The sequence below is a fragment of the Amblyomma mixtum genome, chromosome 5 (assembly GCF_055824585.1).
Source record: "Amblyomma mixtum isolate Tamu chromosome 5, ASM5582458v1, whole genome shotgun sequence".
Lineage (NCBI taxonomy): Eukaryota > Metazoa > Arthropoda > Arachnida > Ixodida > Ixodidae > Amblyomma > Amblyomma mixtum.
In genome coordinates, this window is record NC_143016.1 from 43,756,509 (window position 1) to 43,779,368 (window position 22,860).

The 22,860-nt window shown below is 52.5% G+C and overlaps 1 protein-coding gene across 2 annotated transcripts in view; it reads left to right on the forward strand.

Annotated features, from left to right (window-relative positions):
• The first annotated feature begins 663 nt into the window (after window positions 1-663).
• LOC149341937 (proprotein convertase subtilisin/kexin type 4-like) overlaps window positions 664-22,860 on the forward strand; it is a 223,629-nt gene continuing 201,432 nt past the window's right edge. Inside the window, exon 1 of one of the 2 annotated variants that reach the window (XM_089544222.1) lies at window positions 664-1,195. In XM_089544222.1, coding sequence (XP_089400348.1) covers window positions 1,040-1,195 — 156 coding nt within the window. In that variant the 5' untranslated portion in view covers window positions 664-1,039. The remainder of the gene's footprint in view (window positions 1,196-22,860) is intronic. The other variant, XM_089544223.1, reaches the window with a different exon arrangement.

Here is a 22,860-nt window from a genome sequence, read left to right on the forward strand (position 1 = left end):
TTCCCGAAGACTTTGCTGGTCTCCTCGCTCAGTTGACGGCGCAACAGGTAGGCATTGTCATGGAAAAAGACGAGAACGGCGAAACGACAAAATGCTAAGTGGGAAAACAAAACTGGAACTGAAAAATCGTGCTGAGGTCCGATTTCATGCACTGCCAAAGGCTGACTTCCGGGACAAGGCCGCTTACTTCCGGTGGCTTCATTTTCGGTCATGTTTTCGGTAACTTTCGGTAGCTCAATGCGCCATCCAGCCCCCTAGTGGAGATCAGTGGTCTATTCTCCGTTCGGGAGTTATTGATCCTCCGCGACGAAATGAGACACATTTTAGGAGAACAAGTTGTGAAATGAGACACATTTTAGGAGAAAAATGTTAATACTACTTCCTGGAACTGGTAGCGCGCCTTGTGATACGAAACAGCTATGTTTTATATTCTTAGCTTTCCTGCCCTTCAACTAGGCTTGTATACTAGTTTCAGAAGCGTTTAGAATCTCGCTGCTTTTAGGGCAAATAAAGTCAAGTACAACTTTTCCTCCTAAAATGTGTCTCATTTCGCCACGGAGGATCAATAACGCCCGAACGGAGAACAGACTGATTCAGCCCTTAAATTGGTGACGTAAGGTGTTGCGTCGGCGCCGCGCGTGGCTCAAGCGGCGGCGCCACCGTCGATATCAACAACGGGGGAGTCCGTGCGCCCCATTCCTCTCTGGCTGTCGGCGGCCGGGAGCGGGCTCTGGGCGACTCACTCATCGGCCGTCGCAGTCAACGGCAGGTCCGGCAAGCAACGCCCTATGCCCCGACAACAACTAAGCGCAGGAACAAGCCCACTTGCCCAAAGTACCGGCATGCCAAATTCTACGTGAAACTCGGCCTTGCACCAGATTCATATCAGCGCCCGCTCAGCGAAAAAATCGGAGGAAGTCCGTGAGGCGAGAGCAGCGCTTCGTCAGGCAAGCGAGAGAGCTTTGCGTGTGTTCGCGCGAGTGACAGGGCGCATTTACATGTGCTTTGTGTGTGGCGTCCAGTGCACAGCAACGTCAACATGACTCGGATACTACTTTTCGCCGTTGCCGCGCTGATCTCTGCGGCTCCGAACAGCGCACACATTTACACCGACCAGTTTGTGGTTCACGTCGAAGGAGGTGCCGAGCTGGCTAAGGAGCTCGCGAACAAGCACGGCTTCGAATACTTGGGACAGGTAAGAGCGCAGCATGGCTTGCTAGCGTCTGCTCTGCCTTCGTGCTCTCTTGTCAAAATTTCTGATGAGTCGAAACACGCGTGTATGCCTCGCGATTTCGCGGCTGTAGGAAGCTCATGCTTCGTCATACCTTCGCCTGTTGGCGTCGTTGCTTCTCCTCTTTTTTTTGCGTTATTTCTTTTTCCTATCTTTCATTCCGGAACCGGTTCTCCCGTACTTTACGCCCCCTTGCGTGAAGTCTTCTTTTTGTTTGTTCAGCTGCTCTTTCTCATTCAGTTTCTTATTTTCGTCACGCGTTTGTGGAGCTAGTTTTAAGAGCGTGGCAGAGCGGCGCATTTTACGGCGTGTCACGAATAAACTTTTGCGGCGAACTACAGCCATCCTTGCGGACTCTCCTCGCGCACACCTATTCACTTCCCATGAGTCGTCAAGCCGAGCGCCACAGGAATGACGTTATTTTACGCCGATCCGGGTTGCGCTAGTTTCCTGCTCGGACGGGAACTCCATCCTCTTGCGTAACTTCCGAAGAAAACTTTCTTACGGGACTGCTGGGCAACTCCGCCGACAGGCAGCACGCGCAGCTGCGATGTTATCGATCACGGGCGAACAAAGACGTGTTCTGCGCGCGTCACGCCTTCCAGCCTTTCTGTCAGCTGCTCTCTAGCAGATGTGCAAGTATTGTGAAAGCGAAACCAGCTAAGCTGCTGTTAAAACATCCGGCTTGGCCTAACATGGACATACAGCCTTTGTCAAAAGTTTAGAGCCCTAACCTTTTCAATGAATTAGGAACGCATTGCGATCTACACGGAGGACACAAACCCTTCCCTGGCCCTGAACTTTTCACCGGTACTAAGAGACACTTGCGTTTTCACTGCCTGCCAAATGTACGGCCCAAAGAATGTTTAGCGGCTTGCGCGTAATTTCTGTTTTTTTTTTTCCCGCGAATTTCATGTTTCAAAGCAGCATTGTGGGATCTGTGGCACAAGAAAAACTAACTAGCTTGAAGATCAAGCCAGCATAAGTAACACACTTATCGTCTAGTTAATCGTTGGGAAAGCGCCCATAAAAGCCGTTTTTCGTCGCAGTTGAAGCCAGACTTAATTGACGGCTGCGAGTTCAAACGTCTCGTGACATGTTGCGCGGGGTATGAGATGAATACAAAGAAAAACTTTGAAATGTAATATGCTCTAAACGAACACTGCACGTTTTACCTCTTTAACATCGTATATCAATCTATTTGTTCATTGTTTCGTATCGGTGACTCGGTATCTTTCGCACGCGCGCGTGCTCCACGCTTCTTGCATTGCTTAATAAGCCTACCCGCTGTAGATGAATTTGCAGGCGACTATCGCAACGCTGAAGGCTCACTGGGCAAAAGCTGCCTGTTATGGGCGGCCAGTGGTGCAGACGACGCGGATTTATATTTAGTTCTGATCAAATCAGAGAAGTGCATGATCCATACTTGGTGTTGAAAAAGCAAGACCGGCCATCTTTGCGTCAAATTCCAGCGCGAATAAGCGAAGGTTTAACCGTGAGAAGCATTTTGCGGTGTGCGTTTAGCAGGACAATTGTCTGTATATCTTGTCTTCTTAAGCAAGCACAACAGACGGAAATTAGCTTCGTATACCATAAAAGCGTGTTGTGCTAGCAGAATTCTGAAGGCATGCACCGTGCGGCGTTTTTTAAAGCTGATTGAGTTATTGTATGGCTTAACCCTGGGTGATAGAATTCTCCAGGAAAAGAAATGCAAGTACGAGTGCCCCTTGAGAAGTTTTCTTGCGCGGAACATAAATACAAACATTTCAAGAGACAGGCGCGAAAGGCGCTTGTCGCATATGTTTGAAGCGCGTGCAATGAGGCGTAGTAACGTCGGTTGCAGCCGAAACGCGGGGTCAAAATGTGCTCTTGAGCAATTTCTAAAGCGTTGATGGAGAGGCTGGCGGGGTTCAGGCTTGGGAGTTTATTATCAAGCTCTTCATGGCTGCGCAAGAATGTGACTTATTAAGCCATTCGGAAAGTGATTGGGCTGTGCTGTAGATATTTGATTACGGTATATATGCTGCATTTTGGCGTTTTTCATCTTCCCAGCGTGAATTTTGGACATACTGGCTGTTACTTTTTGCGAGAGCCATGCAGAAAAGGGTGAATTGTCCGACGTTCGTGAGCATGAGGCCAGCCCACGTGCTTGTGCGAGAACCTGCTTTTCTGCACTGGGCGCAGTTTTGAAGGTGTTGCCAGCGCACACTTCAGTCGCCAGAATTTTTCCGTAAGGCTCAATGTGGGCAAGAGCAAAAAATGTTCGTTTACGTAAGAGCGCGGTCTTCTCGCCCAGTCTGTAATAACTGACGTGAACAGCGGGCCTATTACCGCAAGTGCAATTCTGTGTAATACTCTCCAGTGATTTCGATCTCGGGTGGGTTCTGTGCCGCCATCACCATTCAAGCGAGAGCAAAACTCTCACTAAAGCAAACAAACAATATTTGCCTTCCTCAGTGCTGATTTCATTATTGCGCGATTCAGTTGCGTCGTAGTTTCGTTATACTGAGCATTAACCCATTAACCGGGGGGTTTGCGCGAGTTGCCCACGATTTTGAGCACTGATCACTCCTTATAACGATCTCTTCTTAATTAGTGGAGCGCCGTTGCTGTCTCGAGAACAAGCAGTGTTGTTGACCCCTAGGGAGTTATTACGCCGAGTCGTGTGTGAGTCAGCCAGGAGGCAAGCGTTGAGCCGAATTATACAGCCGTGCTGCTCTCGAACATTAACTCGATAATTGAGTAAGAAGGCTTAGAGTGCGAGGGTCATTGCGCCCTGTTGCAGCAGACGCGTTGCTAATTAGGTTTCGCGCATTTAGATCTCATTTCTTCATTGAACAACTTGACACTCTTCCTCTCTCTCGTCTCGAGCCTGTTGTCCTATGCTTTGCACCCCTCTAATCGGCGTTTAAATTGGAATTTCCGTTCTGACGCCAAACGAGAGCGGAGGTTGCCTATGACGCCGCCGAGAAACGTTCTCCCATTCGGCTTTGCTGGCTGCCGCACCTTGGCGATAAGGACGCGAGTGCCTCTCTACGAGTGTTTGTCAAGCACGCCACTCCTAATCGGCGCAGTAGCGGCGGTGATATGCGGCTCTGGGCTCTGCAGTCTCTCCTGCTTAGTTCCTCCTTCAGGCCGGCGCTTGAAACCGCTCATCTGTTTGGGATGCGCACTCCACTTGCCTCTGGGTCGCGCAGGCAGGCCTCGTTCTTCGATGCCAGCGCCTTTTTTTCTTGGGGAGGGGGGGGGGGGGGGGGCTGTGCCCAACAGTCGTGCAGTCCTATGTGGCTGGCGTTCAGCCAGACGATCATCTTGGCTGGCGTGAATGAAAGAGAACGAATGGGATGGCAAGACTGTGGGTTTTGGTGAACTCGTGTCCACGTACAATGTGACCAAGGCTGTTCACAGCTTGGCGACCCGTTAGAGCGTATTTGATGAAGCGAAACTCGCTGGTTGATTGAGGAGCCATTAAATGCTTCGAGAAGCTTCTGAGTAATGTAAATGGGGGGAAAAAAAAACATCTTTTTACTGGCGACACTCTCATTCGAACAAAATATCCGCACTGCTCTCAGATGTAGCCGGCCCATCGTAGCTCCTTGAGTCCACAGCTATGCGCTTTCTTTTTGTCCTCTCCGCGCGCCCCACTCGCTTCTTCTCACGCTCCCCTGCCCCCCTTTTTCCCTTTCTTGGCAAGCCAAGCTTTTGCAGGTGATGCCTCATTTCTTTGCTTCCATATAGTTCACTGCCTGTACATTTTACAGCATTTCGCATTTAAAAAAAAATGCGCGTTTGCTGTAGCCAATTTGGCCTGGAGGGAGGGGGCGGAGGAAGCGAAAAGCAAATGATAAAGAAAAAGGGCGCACCCTTCCCAAGGTTCCTTCCCTCTACGTGTGGGAGGCGAACTCTTGTAGGCGCCTCTGAATCCAACAGCATCTTCACGAGGATGGTTGGGATGTATTATGTGGAGGGTCGCTGTTCTCCGCTGCTCTGTAAAACGTGGGGCTTAGGTAACCCTAGCTAGAGCCTGTAAGAATTGAGTGAGGAAGAAATGACCCTGTATGGCGAAACGCCCAGTGGCTCCTATCAGCCGGGTTTTCTCTCATTTTTTTTTTATATATCTCCCCGACGTGGATCCCAGCTTCATGCATTGTGCGAGCACTGCAAATCGATGACCCTTTGTATGGTTGACGAATAATGGCCCTAGATATGGAACCTATGGCAGAGCGTCAACGCTAAGTATGCGCCAGCGGTTAACGGCGATGGCTTGGCATAAATTGCAGCTGATAACCAGGGAGGTTAACGATCCTGTCAGTCTGAAGTAACGTATTATTGAACATATTAACCGGCCTGCGCAGCACCCCCCCCCCCCCTCTCAGACTCTCAGAAGGAGTGCTTGGTTGTCGTGGACGCCACGCTTCCGTAGATAACGATGCCCGGTCCTCTATCACGGTTGTGTCGAAAACAACCGTCGATAAAGCTTTATCAAATGGTAGCCTTCTGTGGAGCGCAAACACCGGAACGTGTGCGACTGTGGCCTGAATTTTTTTGATGTGAGCGCACTAAACCATAGTATTAGAAAAAAATTAGGGCAGCTGTCAAGAATCATCCATGCATGAAGCGGCATAAAGTGTAAATATCAGAGATGCAGAAGAATGGACCTCGTCTTGGGTGGTCGTTAAAATAATCATTATCATCAGCCGGGCTGTGTTCATATGTCCAATCCAATCCACTGACCCTGACAAGAGCCTCTGCCATTGATCTCCAGGCCAGCAATCACTGGGGTGCGATTAATCCTCCAAAGGGTGCGTGCATTAATTTTTTTTTTCAAGGGCAGTTCAGCGGTATCAGGCAGCATCGACGCAACCGGTGATGCATGCAGAGTGTTTAATCTGACTTTACAAAATTTTAAAAAATAGGCTTATTGGGTTAGAAGAGCGCTTTTTCTGCATAGCAGTGTCAGCGGTGTAGTAAATCACAATACAGCTAGGACATGGTAACTAGCAGGCTGGTTAAGTTGAACTGTCAGCTTTTAACTGTTGGGCTCTTCATTTATTTAATGGCGTGTAGCCTACCGTAAGTAATATCCATATCAGTTTTTAGAATCTCGAAAACTTGGTTACCCTCGAGGCTGTAACCCTACAGATTTTGGCTGCATGGAGCCAAAATGCATGCGCTTTGGAGAAGCTTGCAGGCAAAGGAACCTCTCCTGTACGCGTAACTCGTCGAAATAGCAAAAATTTGTTGGGCTACAGCGCCTACGGTAACCATGTTTTCGAAATTCTAAAAAATATGAATATTAGTTACGATGGGCGGCACGCGTCTCGGTAAATAAGGTGAATAACAGCAGTAGTTGAACGTTAACTAATCAGTCTTATTTAATCAGCCTACTAGTTAGCACGTCTGAGCTGTATTCTGACGTACTATACCGCTGACAATGCTACACCGAAAAAAAAAAAGCGCTCTTCTAATCTAAAAAGCCTATTTTCGAAAATCATGTAAAGTCCCAAGTGAAACACCCTGCATACCAGACCGCGTCGCTGCCGCTTACAATAGTGCTTTGCGCATGTGCACGTGTCTCAGCCGGAACTGATTTAGGAGCAGCTGTCTCTGTACCAGTGTAGCGAATGGAGTCGTCCCATTGCATGGCTCCGGTTCGTGACAGGAGGCTCTTGCCAGGATTATGCATCACTTCGCGCTGTTGTGTCAAAGTTTAGGCGGGTAGGGGGAGAGTGTGCTCGAGATGTCGGCTTTCCCATTGCCCCAGTAGGGTACGAGAGCTGGGCCAGTTGGTGCATAGTTCTAACGAAAAAAAATTCGCTGTCGCTTAGCTTGGTTAAGCCCGGTAATTGCGAAAGCAACATCCGTACCTACGCCATGGTACAGCTGGTAGTGTAGCTGGTGGTAGTGCTTGTGGTTAGAATTGTGGTGATGCATCGGTTATACAATCCAAACCAAACCCATCCAATACAATCCAATCCTATCCAATCCAATGTAATCTAATCCAATCCAGTAGAGTCCAATCCAATCTAATGTAATCAAATCTAATCCAACTAATGAATCAAGGTCAAATGAAGGTCAATGGTGGTCACCGCCGCGGCACGATGGTGGTCACCCTGCAAAGTGCAAGTAGTATTGCTTTCTCAATAAAAAAAAAAAAAAAAAACCAGCGCAAGGACGCAGACACAGAGAGGTACACAGGACGACGCCTGATTTACGTGTTCTCAGAAAGTTTGTTGGGGGCGGCCTGGTGTTCGTTGCTTGCGTCCATCGTTGAGCGTCGGCGGTCGTGGTTACGTCGTGCGACCTGTCCCGGGGGGATGCAAGGACCGCTGACGTCAGCTCGACACGTGTCAACGGTGCCCCCGCGTGCTGTCGTCCGCCCCTTCCTGCTTAGCTTACATGACGTCACACCCCCGCCCCCAGCTGTTCGGACTCAGCTGCTTGCAGTTTTGCGTTGAAACAACACTGGCTGGTAGTTCTGTCGAGTGTCTCGTTTCTTTAACGGTTTACCTAGCACACTGGAGGCAACCTGGACTTACCTGACACGTCCTTTCCGATCAGGGCTGTTCGGTCTTCGTCGGTCGACACCTGTGTAGCCAGGCGCCGTGAGATGTGCCTTCTGTTTGCAACTAGTACTTTTTGTGGACATAAAGTACTGATGCATGGCATAAAATCCAGCCACAATTATACGTCTCGGCGACTTCCACCCAATTAATCAGAGCGCCTTTAATGGAGAGCAGCTGTGCGGGATGAGCTTAGGAGCCGCTAATTACGCACAAAGCTCCCATTTCCAAATGTGCGTTTCCTTGCAGTGAACAACCCCAGGTGGTATAATCCGGAGCACTCCGGCGCCCTTTCTCTCTTCCCTTTTTCGCTGCTCCTTTCCTTCGTGGCGCGGTTGAGCTGTCCACCAAGAGTTACTGCTGCCTTCCTTTCCCAATGTCATTGGAGTGGCCCCTTCATGTTCCGTGCTGTGGATCGCGGTGCATTCAGCTAGTACCGAGAAGCACACCCCCCGCAGTTCGGTTGCTACTGTTGCAGCTTATGCTGAGCGCGGTATGCGTGCGTTCGCTGCTGCGGTCGCCGTGGCGGCAAGCGGCCAAAACTCGCAGCGCGGCTGTAGAATGAGACGGGTTCAAAGGCCAGTTTCCGGTGGAGGAGGGGTGTCGCTATCTGCAAGCTCCGCGCGACGTTCGCTTGTTAAGTGGCCGAGAGCACCTCTGAAGTGTTCCGCACTTGGCGCCTTTACGGCCACTTCACACACACTCGCCACTGCATTCACATATTTTGCCGCCTGCTGCTGGTACCCACCACAGCGCCCCCTGTGGACATACGCTGTTAGAATTTTGAAAACACTGTTACCCTCGGTGCTGTGGCCCGACAAAATTTGGCTAGCTACGTGCACCGGGGAGGTTACCTTGGCTGCGTGCTTCTCGAAAGCGCATGTATTTTGCGCGAGGCAGCCAAAATTTGTTGGGCCACAGCGCCGTGGGTAACCGCGTTTTCGAAATTCTAAAAACTGATATGGATGTTACTTACATGCCTCTCAGTAAATAAGGAGCCTAAAAGTAATAGCTAAAAAGTTAGTTATTGCATCTTAGCTGTATTCTGATGTGCCACACCGCTGAAAATGCTATGCCGAAAAAATCGCTCTTCTAACTCTAGAAGGCTATATTTGAAAATTGTTTAAGCTCTTGGGTAAGGCACCCTGTATATACATTATGCATCATACATGACATCAATCAAATGTAATTTTTATTAAAAGTACGATGAGTTCTTGGCGGCGCCGAACGAACTGGCAGAATCAGTATGTCAGCCTTGTTTGATTGAAGTCTGTGCACATTGAGTGGAAAGAGAGAGAGAGGGAGAGTGTGTGTGTGCGTGTGCGCGCGTGCGTGTGTGTGCGTGCGTGTGTGTGCGTTCAGTTCATTGAAGTTTGTCCTCTGGCGAAGTTCCTCATTACAAATATTCGATTGCGAATGTCCTCACAGCGGGGCGTATACGCGTGTCTGCGACAAAGGCATTTGCTGCTTCGCGGATGGCCTGCATTCAGTCGGCGTCGTCTGGCATAAGCTGGTCGAGTCGCGACATTCCATTTCGATGAGCTGGGGAGTGCGCCGTCATTTGCAGTCGTTCGCTGTTTGAACTGCTGTCAAGGCGAGGGGGCACAGAACACAATTGCGCCGTTTTATTCCCTTCCTCCTCCTCCTCTCTCTTTTTTGTATTATCTGCACGTTTTACGGAGGTTTCTGTTTTGTTTTTGCGTCTTTGTTGCTTTCCGAGCCTGCTGCTCTATGCCGTGTATTGTATCGGCAGTTTTCGCCGCGACCAGAAAAGAAGAAGAAAGAAAGTGGTTTTTAATAAACTCCATGTCGCCAGCGAAGGAAGGGAGTGGGCGCGAGAGAGGAAGTGTATTACTAGACGCATGCATTGACGTTCTTTCGTAGCAGAGCGATGCCTGCCGAGCAGTTCCGCTCTGCGTCGACGTTTACGACGTCCCGTGCAGATGTTTCGCCTCCGTCCGGCATCCTGCGCCGCTCTTTCACGCTGCTGCGGGGCGGTCGCGAGAACCTTTCGATTGGGGTAAAGAAACTGTGACGACCGTTCCTCCGATGCATTCGCGCGCCCTTGATACTCGTCGTCTCTCATATTTTTGTATATTGTATCATCACTGCTGCTATTTAGAGTTGCTGGCCGTGGCTCAGTGGTTATGGAGCTCGGCCGCTGACCCGAAGGTCGCAGGTTCGATCCCGGCCGCTGCTGTCGCATTACGGTGGAGACGAAATCCAAGAGGTCCGTATGCTGTGCGATGTCAATGCACGTTAAAGAGCCCCAGGTGGTGGAAATTATTCCGGTGCCCTCCTCTACGTCGCCCCTCGTAGCCTGCTTTGGTATACGTTAAACTTCATAAAACCGTGTTCGCAGTTGCTGCTCTTTTTCCGCAGCTAATACTGCGGCTGCAGCGTCGCGGTCTTTAATGCCCTTTTGGGTTTTGTTTCGCGCAGCCCCATTCCTGGTGCTGCCCGTTAAAATCCCCTACAGTTATCGGGGGGCTATTCCCCGCTACCTTGATGGCTTTGCGTGGAGGTCCCAAATCCAATTTTCTGCTGCTAGGCGAGCTGTGCAAATTTAGAAATAAGCTACGGGGTCCTTCCTTTTGCCTGTCAATATCTATAGAAATACATGTCTTCCTCGCAACAAGAGGGCCGCAACTAAACCAAAACCGATGGCACCAAGGACGCACTCTTCTCTTCGGCTCCAGCAATTGGCGCGAAAAACTCGAAAACTCGCTATGCGACAGCTGTGTGTCCGTCGCCTTGGCCGCGCATGGGAAAGAATGCGGCGCGTTGTCCCGTTGCACAGCTCATTTTTGCGAAAAGCATCCCATTGCGAGGAAAGCCGGCAGCGTACTCGCAGATTGTGCAGAAAAATGGGGCGACGTCGTCCAGCTGCCGTATGACGCACATAGCAAGCCGAGCAACGCCACCTCAGAAGACAGTGCTTTACATGTAGCCGCCGCTGACCGACCTCCATATGGCGCCAGTTTTCCCGGCATTCGTACCAAAATTGTGACGCAAAACAACGTTCCGGGTGGTGTCATACGCGTGTTTGGTTTATGGCTTAAGGGGGCTTCAACGTCCCAAAGCGACTCAGGCTATGGGGTACGCCGTAGTGAAGGGCTCCGGAAACTTCGACCACCTGGGGTTGCGGCATTTAGAATTTCGCCTCCATCGAAATTCGGCCGCCACGGCCGGGATCGTACCCGGGCCTTTAGGGTCAGCAGCCGAGCGCCATTGCCGCTGAGCCACCGCGGCGGTCGGGGGATGTGTGGGTTTCAGTGCACAGAGGAACAGTAATGCTTTCCCATTCCTGCACATAAGCAGTCTTAAGTGTCTCCGCGGAAGTTTTTTTTTACATTTTATTAGCAGAAAAGTGATTAGTGTGGTTCTTCGGTGTCAGATGATTGGAGGTAGAGGTGGCGCTTTCAATGTGCCCGTGGTCGAGCAGATACTTGCTTCGAGTCATGTGGGCACTCGTGTAAGGGAACAGCAGTAGTAGTGATGAGGGCCTTCCGACTGTGGAGCGACCGCACCGTAATTGAGTGCAATTTGTAGCGAAGACGTAGCAAAAACTGTGCAAAAATTGTTCCTTGGAAGGGGGCACATGTCGGAGGTAATGAAGGCATCATTTTTGAAGCGAAAAGCTTCACTAGGCTCGTCAACACCGGGTCTGGCGTGCGCCGTGATCAATTTTAGCCACAGCTGCGCATGCGCGTGTTCGCCGCGTGACGTCACTGGAGAGGCACAGGTGGTCGGCGGCGGTCGACCTTCGCCGTCGTTCGCGCGCTCTGCGCGTGTTTACCGAGTACGCATCGGCGCGCGCTCGGCTTCCTCGTATTACGCTACTTGCAGCCGCGTGTTTACCACAGTTACTACGCATGCGGTTGCCTACACCATTATCGTGGTGCTCCCAGTGCATTGTTCGCGAACATTGTTTGCGACAGCCATGACGTGAAACTAAGCATAACTGCAGCTTTTCGCTTGTATATCCAGGCTTAACCAGAGCTAAGCCACTGACAATTTTTTTAGCCGGCTCTATCAAGTGTGCGGCGTTCCGAATGGATCTGCTGTCTCGCGTAAACGCCGTCTCTGATTACGTCTATTGGCATAGATACGGAGATAACGCCGATGTTGATTGCTCCGTGACTTGTGCTTCCTTTCATTCACGCCTGTCTGCGGCGGGAGACGCGTGATGGCTCCAACGATCGTGTCGGTGCGCTTTCAGTTGTTCAGTGGCCTTTCTTCCGATGTGTCGGTGGAAAAGCGGCCGAGACGCATTCTGCGTAGTGTGTAATGACCTGATGAACTGACGCGCAGAGGTGAAAGAGGAGCGAGGCGAACCGGGGGCGGAGGAGGGCAAGGGAAGTCGCTCGGCTTCGTAAACCTGTTCCCGCGCCTCCGCTCGTAAAGCGCCGAGGCGATTAAGCTCGGTGACAGTCTGCCGCGTAAACCCAGGCCCAGTGGTAGGCTGCAGCAGTAGCACACACACACAAAGAGAAAACCCGGAAGAGGAATCTGCCGCGTTACCGGTGGAACGAAATAAAGAATAAACAAACAAACGAGGTTCCCAGCGTACCTCTGCCTCTGCGCATCCACGTGGTTTGGTCGTGAGCTTCGTTCTCGCTTCATGGAGGTCGCAGTGGCGAAACTTGCGTTTTTCACTGCTAAAATAAAACAAACAGCAAAAAGCCTCTGGAGTGAGCGCCTGTGGGCGAAACTGCACGGCGCTTTTTTTTCTTCTTTTTTTCGGCGTCACGCTTTTCGTGCAGTGCGCGGGTTGCGCAGTGGCGCGCAATTAGGGCCCCGCGTGTGCGCAGTGCTGGTTTACTGCGAGACCGGAAATAATTAATCCGCCATGTCGGACAGCCGAGTGCTGCCTTCTCGAGTCGGTCAGTCGAACAGGTGTGTAGCGTAGCTGAGCGTGTGCAGATTCTGTTGCTGACGTTTAGGTTACCGGGTGTGCGCGGAAGAAAAATATGTGTGTCAAGGCATGCGCATCTAGGTGGTCAGAGCAGGGGCAGTTGCAAATGAGCTGGTTATGGTTAACCTTCGGTTTCTGTTACGCCCAACCCCTTGTCATTTGTGGTGGTTAAGGCGCTTCGATTTTTCCTCATGCTCGCTGTTCGCGTTCCTGCGGCTTGCAGCACACTGCTTGTAGAGCTTTAGTGTTCGATTTCTTTTTCTTGCAGCTCAGTATTCAGCGCGGTAACGCATACTGAAAAGATGTTTTCCGTTGGGTGCTCCTACAACACAATTTCTCATCTGTTCTAATCATCGCTGCTGGCAGACGCGAGTTTGACGCACACGGCCTATTTTCTTCCTCTACTTCCTCTACTACGACGTCAGGTTCACGCGTGCTTCGGCGCTGAGGCTGATACGCTTGCCCCATGATCCGTTCTTCTCCAGGGCGCTCCTTGAACGACCGGGCAGTTTTGGGGCTTTTCGTCAGGCTTCCTTGTATAGCGCGCCGACAGGCTTCGGTGATTCGCTCCCGTCCCCTGACACGCTGCGTAGCCTTGTTCTTTACTCGCGAGCGCGGCATTTCCATCTTGTTTACGCCGGCGCTGGACGAAAGTGTTGTTTTCCCCTTAACGAGACGATCTCCTTCCTGGCGCTCTGCTTTCTGTCGTCTCTCGCCGTCGACGCGACCGGTCAGGTCCGCGATAATACGGCGGAGCAAAACAACAAAATGGCGTCGGCCGGCCGTGGTAGTAGTAATATCCTCGTGGGGGGGCTCATTTGTAGACGTCAAGCTGGCCGCCTGCGCGATCATTTCAGCTCTTCATTTTCCTCATTCCCGCCCTTCGTGGGCACCCCATCTCTGTCCACATTCGTCTCCCTCTTTCACCAGGAACGCACCACGGAATGTGCTCTCCGCATGTTCCCTTGCATCCCTGGGTAGATGCGATACCCCCCCCCCCCCCCCCCCCCCCCCCCCCCCCCCCCCCCACTCCATTCCTCGGCTCAGCTGCTGCACGAGACTCCTCTGCCGGAGGCCTTCGTTCGCCGCCGCTGTGATTTGCACACGCGCGCACCGGCGCTTCTTCATCCGAGCGCGCCCTCAACCGATTGGTCCGCACTGTTTAACCGATTGGTAGATGGCAGGCCGGCAAGTGTGTCAAGGCGTCACGTTTCGTTCACCTGACCGTGCACGTGCTTTGTCTCGTTAGCTGCCGTCACGCTGCGTTGTTGTTTCTCCTCTCCGATATGTAATCGGCAGCGGGTTTGTCCATTGTCTGCGAGAGCTGTGCAGCCGGCCTGCGGCGGGTTACCGATCGTCCGCGGGTTGAATCGCGTCGCCCTACAGGCGTCGCCGCGTGTTGTATGCTCTCTGCTCGTCCTATCTTTTCCGAACTCCTCGCCCTTCACTTTTGTACGTTCTTTCTCATTTTATTTTCACGTCCCGCCAGTGGACGCGTCCAGCGACTGCAGGAGACAGGTGAAGGTTATCAGCTCAGCTGCTCTCGAAATTGTTCCGCTCTCTGCACTCGTTTCGAAAGGCGCTGCCGTTCCACGCTGTGTCGTCGGAAACGGTTGAAACGAACTTTTCGAAATCGTTCATTGGTTCTCGCGCATTGTGCGTGCTGCTGCGCTTTCTCTTTACAATCGCGTCTACCTCCTCAAGGTTTACCGCTCCTAGAAAGGCTGGTTAGATCAGACGGTGAGCAAAGGGAAAAACGCCTTCAACTCGGTGTTACAGTGCTGTGTACATGTCGGACAGGGTGGAAGCCAAGCTTCGCGACGCATATGTACAGTCTTTGTCAAAAGTTTAGAGCCCAGGGGTTTTGCTTCTAAGCCTCGCAGTGGGACTCCTGTAACATAGTTCTACCAATTGGAGGAGGCAGGACCAGAAGTCTTCTTACCTTCAGCAAATTTGGAGCGCTGGAGATGCATTACGAACCAGACAGTGCGCTTCAGAAGCAAACCCCTTGGGCTCCAAACTTTTGACAAAGGCTGTACCTTCCCGGCTTGTTCGTCGCAGTGCGTTTGTGGGCGCGTGAGCTCACTGCATCGTTTTTCTTGACATCCCAAGGCTAGAGATTCGCGCGCCGTTTGCGTTAAAGGTGCACGAAAGAGGAATATGAACTTCTCTTTTTACCGCGGGAACTCGAGCTACACGTTCTGACATCCTTAGAAACTTCGAATTATTGTCGTGCGCTACCGATTTCCCTAATTTAAACCGGATTTTCTCGTTTTGTTGTCAGTTGCTTTCACCCAGCTGCTCTGGCAGGAGGGGAGGTTGGGAGACAGACGCGGTTCATTGTGCGCACAAAATGTCACTTGTGAAAAGTTACTGAAGTTGTCCTTTTCGCTCGGATGTGTCCGCTTGGTGAGCAGACGAGGAGAACGCTGTCCGTATCTGCAGTGCCCATCGCAGCGGCTGCAACAGGACGCCGTTCCGAGCGTTTTGTCCGCATCTGGTTCCCTGTATATAACGCAGTGGCCGTATCTCAGCGAGGTCATTTTCTCCGCGATAAGAATTTCGCCCTCGATGGTGGCGGCTCTGCTGGCCGAGTGTGAAGGAGACCTCCTCCCCCGGCATGGCGTGCCCTCTCTCGGCAGTGGCACATGATAGCAGCCGCCGAGGTGGCTATTTTCGGCGGTGGTGGAGCGGACGAGGGCCGGGGCCATGATGCTGCGATCAACCGATCGAGACTGTCCTGCGATGCGTCACGGCGAGGAACGTGGCGTGCACGCGTCGCCGGAGCGCGCGTGCATATATAAACGCTGCCGCCCTCTTCCCCCTGCGACCGCCGCTGGGACTGCAGCGTGTGCCGAGCGCTAATGACCCGTGGCGGCTGTTGTTTCTTCTTGCTGTTCACCTTCCCGCCCGCTTTTTCATGGCCCCGTTCGCGATTTCGGAGCGCCTGTAACAGAGAGCTGCGGGGCTCGGAGCAGCGCATTGCATTGATTCTTCTTTGCCTTGGTGGCTTTTCCTCCCACGAGCCGGAATAAGCGGTTCGGTCAGGGTTAAGATATTAAGAGGGCTGCCTAGACGCACAGCATTATACGCAAAGGAAGGTCACCGCCGTGTCAGCATTTCCATGAACCACGCATTCGGACTCCCATCACACGGGCAACGAGCGACAAACCCCCGAGCAGAGCGCCGGAACAGCAAGAGGCCCATATTCCGAGGGAGACGAACGAGGGACGCATCAGCAAGGTCCTCCGCAGAGAATGGTTCGCTTAGCTTTATTCGGCCAAGTCTTAATAAACGAGCTTGCTTTTAAACCGAGAATCCGGCTGACAGCGGTGCCGCTTTGCTGTTTCTGTCCAGACTCTCAAGCATGTTCCCAGAGAAGGCAGGGACTTCTCAGGTGTGGTCTGAAGGCAGCGCTGCAGCGTCTTTTTCCCGGTGCGGCTGCCAGGCGGCCTTTGTACGAATATGAACGTTTCTGATATTTAGGGGATAGGTGGACTAGATTTCAGTTGAGGTGTGTGGCTTTCCTCTTTAGCAGTATGGCAGCACTCAAGAGGATTTGTCCCTAATTAAATAATGGACTGTTGCTAAAATCACTCTTTGCGCATCCTTTGAGTGAAGGTAGTGTAATGATTGTGATCGCTCCATTGAGAACGCCGTACACTGGCGCGACCAGCCGCAGCTGTCGCACACCTTTGGTCCAAACTGCTGCGGCCGTGCATGCTGGTCGCAACGAGTGTGACTGTCCGCGGCATCTCGATGCGGGCTTCGAACACGTGCTCGATTTAGGCAGCGCGTCGGAGGATCCCTCAGTGCTCTGCCCTAACTGCCGCCGACTCTCGCGTAAGAAGCTCCGCTAAGCATCAGACCACCGGACGCGCTTTGGTTCCTTCCGAGGGGTCGGGTTGCAGTCACGCGCCTTGGAGAGGGGGTGACGGTGGCGCTGTCATGCGATGCTGGCGTGTATGGCGCATTCGATACACGTGACGGGAGCCGGCGGCCGCTTCGCACACTCGTTGCTTCTGGCAGCAGTCGACACGTGCGCTTCTGCTGCCTCTCGAGTGGGCCTCGTTCGTTGTACGTGAAGTGGCACGTCCCGGTTGACACCATGGTGGAGGGCTCCGGATCCGCTGGCAGCGCGCAGCACATGGGCGTATTTGCATTCGTCCCCTAAGGAAATGCAGCCAGCCGAACGCTAAAGACATGCACTGAGCCACCGCTGCGGGTACGCGTAAAATCCAAGCACCGGCGGGGAATAGTTTCTAGGACGCATGAGCAGCAACCGAAGCCGGTAGCTGTATTATTAGCCGCCGGATCAAGACCATGCATGTGGAGGTGAAAGTCAAGATCGCGCTCCTTAATCTGTGAAAGTGGATAGATGTCATCGTTGACAAACATGATGGCTGGGGGACTGTCTCTTGTACCTGATATTGTGCCTTATATGCCTCCCCTGGCTGGTAATAAGGGAGCAATTACTCACTGACATCCACCCGAGCGTCGCTATACAGCTTTCTCAGAAACGTCGTAAAGAAAAATTCGTCTTGGCCCGGGGTTCGAACTCGGGACCATCGCTTCACCCCGGACCAGGACGAATTTTTCCTAACTACGACGTTTCTGAGAAAGCTGTGTAGCTCTCCTTTGTAGCCGTATGGCTGCACTCGGGTGGATATCAAAGAGTAATTACTCCCCTTATTACAAATCTCTTCCACCTTGGGGGATTCCCATAAACATTTGACCTCCCCTGGCTGGATGCCGTGGCGTTGCTCTGCAAAATAGCGCTCAAATGAACTCAGTTTTCAGTTCTTCTCTCGTAATGGTGCGTAAAAGTTCACTAAGCTGCGCTCAATTCATATAACTCTACATTGGTCGTGCAAGTGCAAAGCTTGACGGCGGTTCTTGGCCATGTCGTTGTAAAGGACGTATTGCGGGCGTGTGTCGTCCTGTACAGCTCGACCGGCGCATCCAGCGTCCCTTTTCCGCCCGCTCTGCCAGCGCGCATTGTCATAAACGGCCGGCATATCGGATCGAGTGCAGCTGTTTCATTAGGGCTACTGCCTAATGTGCTAGCTTGCTGTCCGAAACAGCCCGCGGAGCCTGAGAAGGACAAGTACGCCAGGCGACTGTTGGCTCGGCGCCGGAACGTCGCCAGTGCACGCTCGAGCGGCGCTGCAGCTCGCCGGCGTAGCGTGCCCGCATGGTTCGGATGCTCGGGTGTCTGCGTGGCGCCCCCGCTGTGCGTGACGAGGACACCGGCGGCTGACGTAAGGCGCGCTTCTTCGAACTGCGCTTCCGGCCTCGAGCTCACGCGGCGCGCTTGCGGTGTCGCGTGTGAAGAACTTGGCCCAGATCCGCTCTGGTGGTGGCTGCCCCATTGTCGGTGCAGCTGCTCGCATGCGTGCGGGTGGCGCCCCGCCGCGGTGGCTCAGTGGTCACGGCGCTCGGCTGCTGACCCGAAAGACGCGGGTTCGATCCCGGCCGCGGGGGCCGAATTTCGATGGAGGCGAAATTTTAGAGGCCCGTGTACAGTGCGATGTCAGTGCACGTTAAACAACCCCAGGTGGTCGAAATTTCCGGAGCCCTTCACTACGGCGTCCCTCATAGCCTGAGTCGCTTTGGGGCGTTAGATCCAATAAACTAACCATGCGTGTGGCGTGGTTTTCGCGCGGCCGCCGGCAGTGGGAGGTCGCATTGCGGTGAGATGCGTATCGCAATGTCCGTAGACCGTATCGCCACCTGGCGGTAAATGCGAGAAGCGTCAGGAAGAGGGTGTACTGCGGGTGACCGGACAGCAGCATAGGCGCTTTTCTAGCTTGGTGAGAGGCATACACTCCTCCTTCTTTCTTCCTAAAGGCATGGACACGAAGTCTGACCAATGCGTTGGTGTCCCGTTGTGCAGACAGAGCCGTCTACTGACTTGAAACTGACTGTTTTTATGTATTATTCATTGCATGATACTGTTTGGCTGCTCTGTGCTAGGAGTGCTACCTCGCATAGCATTTCACCGTGACTATTTCGTTTTGTTTTTTAAAATTTCTCTCCCCATTGCTGTTAGTCCTCTTCTTGTATTTGTTCCTGCTTCAGTTACTTCAACACAAACTGTGGTTTGGCATGTCGCCGCCAATGAATGTCTGCAGTGCGCATGTCACCGCTAGGGATTTGTTCTCGAGTACCACGGCTAATCGAAACGCACCTGCTTGGCCTGCCCAGAAAACAAAAAAAATGCGAGTCGCTTTGCTGCGACGTGTCTGCACTGTCGGAAACTTTCCGCCTTGCAAAAGCAATGACCCTAGAATTGCAAAAGCCGGACTAGGCCCTACCCAAGTTTTGTTGAGGCATCATAAAACACTGACGATTCTTTGCAAAACTGTTACTCTGAAGACTGGAGGTTTCAAATGCAATGCGTGACATTTTGGCTGTATTCTAAGAGGGGAAAGTATCATATAACGCGACCTTGTGCGGTTCGATATTTACCTCGCGACGCTTGGATGTGCTGAGGGTGAGGAATTGCGCGAGTAACCCGATTCAGCTGCTAAATGCTGCCAGCATAAAGCTGGTCAGAATATAACTCAGCCGACCATCGAGCGATCAAACTCGTTTTTATGTCCTTTGTATTTCCGTTGATTCATGGGACTATCGTTGTAGTGTCGCACGAGAGAATAAAGCAGAATGCAACCCGCGCTAAATGTGTACGTTCTCGCAGAAGGTTTCGAAACGCGGAAGAGGAGAAGCTCAATTTTTCTTCCGCTTCGAGGCGCGCGGACTATACCGAGAGAGGCGCTGTGTCGGGAACGGCAGAATGCGCCGTTCACTTTGGAGCTGCATGTTTAGATCGCTCGTCATCGGTTTCCATGTTCGGAAATCGTGTGCGTGCACTTGTTAGTGAATACTCCACGCGCCACTTCCCGCACCGACGGACGCTAAAGTGCTTCTTTGGACATGCTCCGCGCGCCACCTGCTTGATTCCGTAACCCCGCGTACGTAATACATGGAACAAGTCGTGTTGTGTGCATTACAACAAAACAGTGCCTTAACAGCGTCTGCAGTTCTGATGCCTGCACGTAACCGATCTCGCGTAGTGGAAGCTTTCACGCCGCAGCGAATGATGTGGCGTGCGCTCGATCAGCGCCTTTCCGGCTTCAGTTAGACGAGAACAGAAAACTGGGCAAGTTGGAACGGATTCATCTTAAAGCAGCGCGATACACTGGGCGAGTGAAAGAAACAAGAGACGACACGAGCGCAGTTTTTTTTTTTCTAACAACTGAATTTTATTCCTAGAATGGTTAGATATATAAGCACCAAACACAACCATAAAACACAAAGGCACATCGCGATAGCCCCCACAACACCCGTACGCGCATGTAGCGGAACGCAAAAACGCCTAATCCCAACAAAGCCATTCAGCATCTTAGCACATGACAAGCACCTGCTATCACCCTGTCGCCACACATTCCCCGAGAGCGCAAATCTCTTTTTCCACGAGATTAATGGAAGGCGAGGCGACGCATGTTTGAGACTCCTGGCTTATCAGAAACGCCTCAACTAACTCCCTTCAGGTCTGGTCTGGGTGACTGAACAAGATATTAGTCCTGTCCAAACGGGGGAAACAATCTTTACATTTCCGGCAGTGCAAAGCCAGGTTCGATGACACTGCCCCTTTCACTGACCTGCGATGCTCAAACAGCCGCTCATACGGCGGCCTGTCTGGCCGATGTACTACGTCTTGCCGCAGGAAAGCGGTATAGAATAAACCACTTGCGCTCGTGTCGTCTCTTGTTTCTTTCATTCGTCTTTCATTCGTGTATCGCGCTGCTCTAAGATTATTCAGTTAGACATTTAATCCCGGCCTGGCCTGATCCAATGTATATCCTAAGGAGAGTGGGTTAGTGAATGACAGTGCCATACTGTTGCTTGCTTAATAAGGGAGTAATTACTCATTGACATCGTGGGAATGCACTCGCCCCCCTCGCCGATTCCGTGTTTTGCGAGGACTCCATAACGCCGCGCGATCTCTGTTCCCTGTCGTTGGGCATTTGTCTGTATCGTCGCCTGTAATTGTCGGCAGCCGGCATTGTCTTCTTTGCCCGGGATACATCACGCTCTTTATGCGGATGACATTACAATCTGGGCCACGCAAGGTAACCTGGGCCACATGGAATCCTGCCTGCAAGCAGCGGCGACCCTAGTCGACGACTACGCGGCCTACTGCGGACTCCAGTGCGCCCCATCTAAATCAGAATTTGTGCACATACGTCCCTCCCCTCGGGACACAACACCGCTTTGCATCAGTCTCCCCTCGGGACCGATCCGGGAGTCCAAGGAGATCCGTGTCCTTGGTCTCTTCATACACCATCAACGCAGGGTCGACACTACCCTAGCCAAACTTCGCACAGTGGGAGACCAGGTCGGCCGCATGGTCCGCCGGGTCTCCAACAAGCGGGGCGGATTACGAAGCAAGGATGCACTGCGGCTTGCCCATGCTTTCGTAACGAGTAGAATCCTCTACTCAACCCCCTACTTGCACCTGCGCAAACATGATGATGACCAACTGGAGGTCATCCTCCGGAAAGTCATCAAGCGGGCTCTCGACCTCCCGGTCACCACGTCCAACCAGCGACTTCTGGCCTTGGGCGTGGTAAACACATTCCGAGAGCTTCGAGAAGCCCACTTAGTCAACCAATACACGCGTCTTGCACAGACCACGTCCGGTCGCCGCCTCTTGGACCGGCTACACATAAAACATGACTACCATATTGAGGAAAGGGAGAGAGTGTCAGAACCCTGGAGACGCTCCCTCCGGGTCCGACCCCTTCCCCGCAACATGTCCAGAGAAGACCATAGCGGTCGTCGCCAGGCGCGCGCAGAAGCGTTGGCGCGATACTATGGTAACCAACAACATGTGTATTACGTGGACGTTGCCGGCCCACACCACGGGGTGTGGTACACGGCCGCAGTCGTACACAACACAAACACAGTTAACGGGCTCACTTTCAAAGCCTACAGTGCAACACACGCGGAGGAGATTGCCATTGCTCTGGCTCTCACTACTCCCAAGTCGAAACACATCATCACCGACTCGCGAGGGGCCTGTCGGAACTATGAGTTGGGCTGGGCTTCCCCGCTTGCCTGGCGCATATTGCAATATAGCTGCCGATGTGAAGATCCAACTCCACGCAACCTGATTTGGGCCCCCGGTCACCAGGGCCTACAGGGAAACGAACAGGCCGATCAGGCCGCCCGCGCACTCTCTCCCCGGGCTATCTCCCTGTCCTTGGAAGCCTACTCCCAATCAGACAATCTGGCCCTTACATTCAAACACATCACCGATTACTACAAGGAGGAGCACCGGCGCTACCCGGCCCCTTGTAAGGGACTGGATCGCGCTGACGAGCGCCTCCTCATCAAAATTCTTACTAACACTTTACTGTGCCCGGCGGTACTTAAACATTTCAACGCATCCTTTGATGGCACGTGCCAGTTCTGTGGGGAGGTGGCTGACACCTTCCACATGGTTTGGGCGTGTCAATTCAACCCATCTATCCCCCCCAACCCCAACCCCACCAGAGAGGACTGGGAGGCGGCCCTGCTCGGCTGTCAGGACCTAAAGACCCAAAAGGCCTTGGTTCACCGGACGCGGGCGGCGTTGCTTGCCAATGGGGCCCCGGAATAGGGGCTCCACCTAGTATTGTTAGGGGAAAGGGCCAATAGGGCCTACCCCAATCACCTCTCTGTAAAAAAATTTATTGCACTATAAATGTTTTTCGCCACCACCACCATGGCCGATGTTGAACGGCAGAGAGGCTAGTCGGTGCAGAATGCGGTGGCTGGGCATCAACTAAGGGAGCAGGGTGCTTGTCTCTCTTCAGTGGCGGTCTTGCTTTCGTGCTGCCACTTTTTCAACGGCTGCCGACAAGGATTAAAACCATCCCATGTGCATAGGCCAATGTGTCTCGCTCTTTACCCCACTCATTTTCTCAGAGTTGTCGTTGGCAGTGAGTCGATGCGCGACCGTTAATCGCAACCTCGGTGCTTTCGTCGTGTGGCAGTGAACCCTCTCTGTTCGCTTCGCCTGCAGGCGTCGTGCTCCGCAAGGCGCTGCCGTCCCCCCCTTCCTTATCCTGCGCACGCGGATGCTCCTCTCCTCCTCGCTG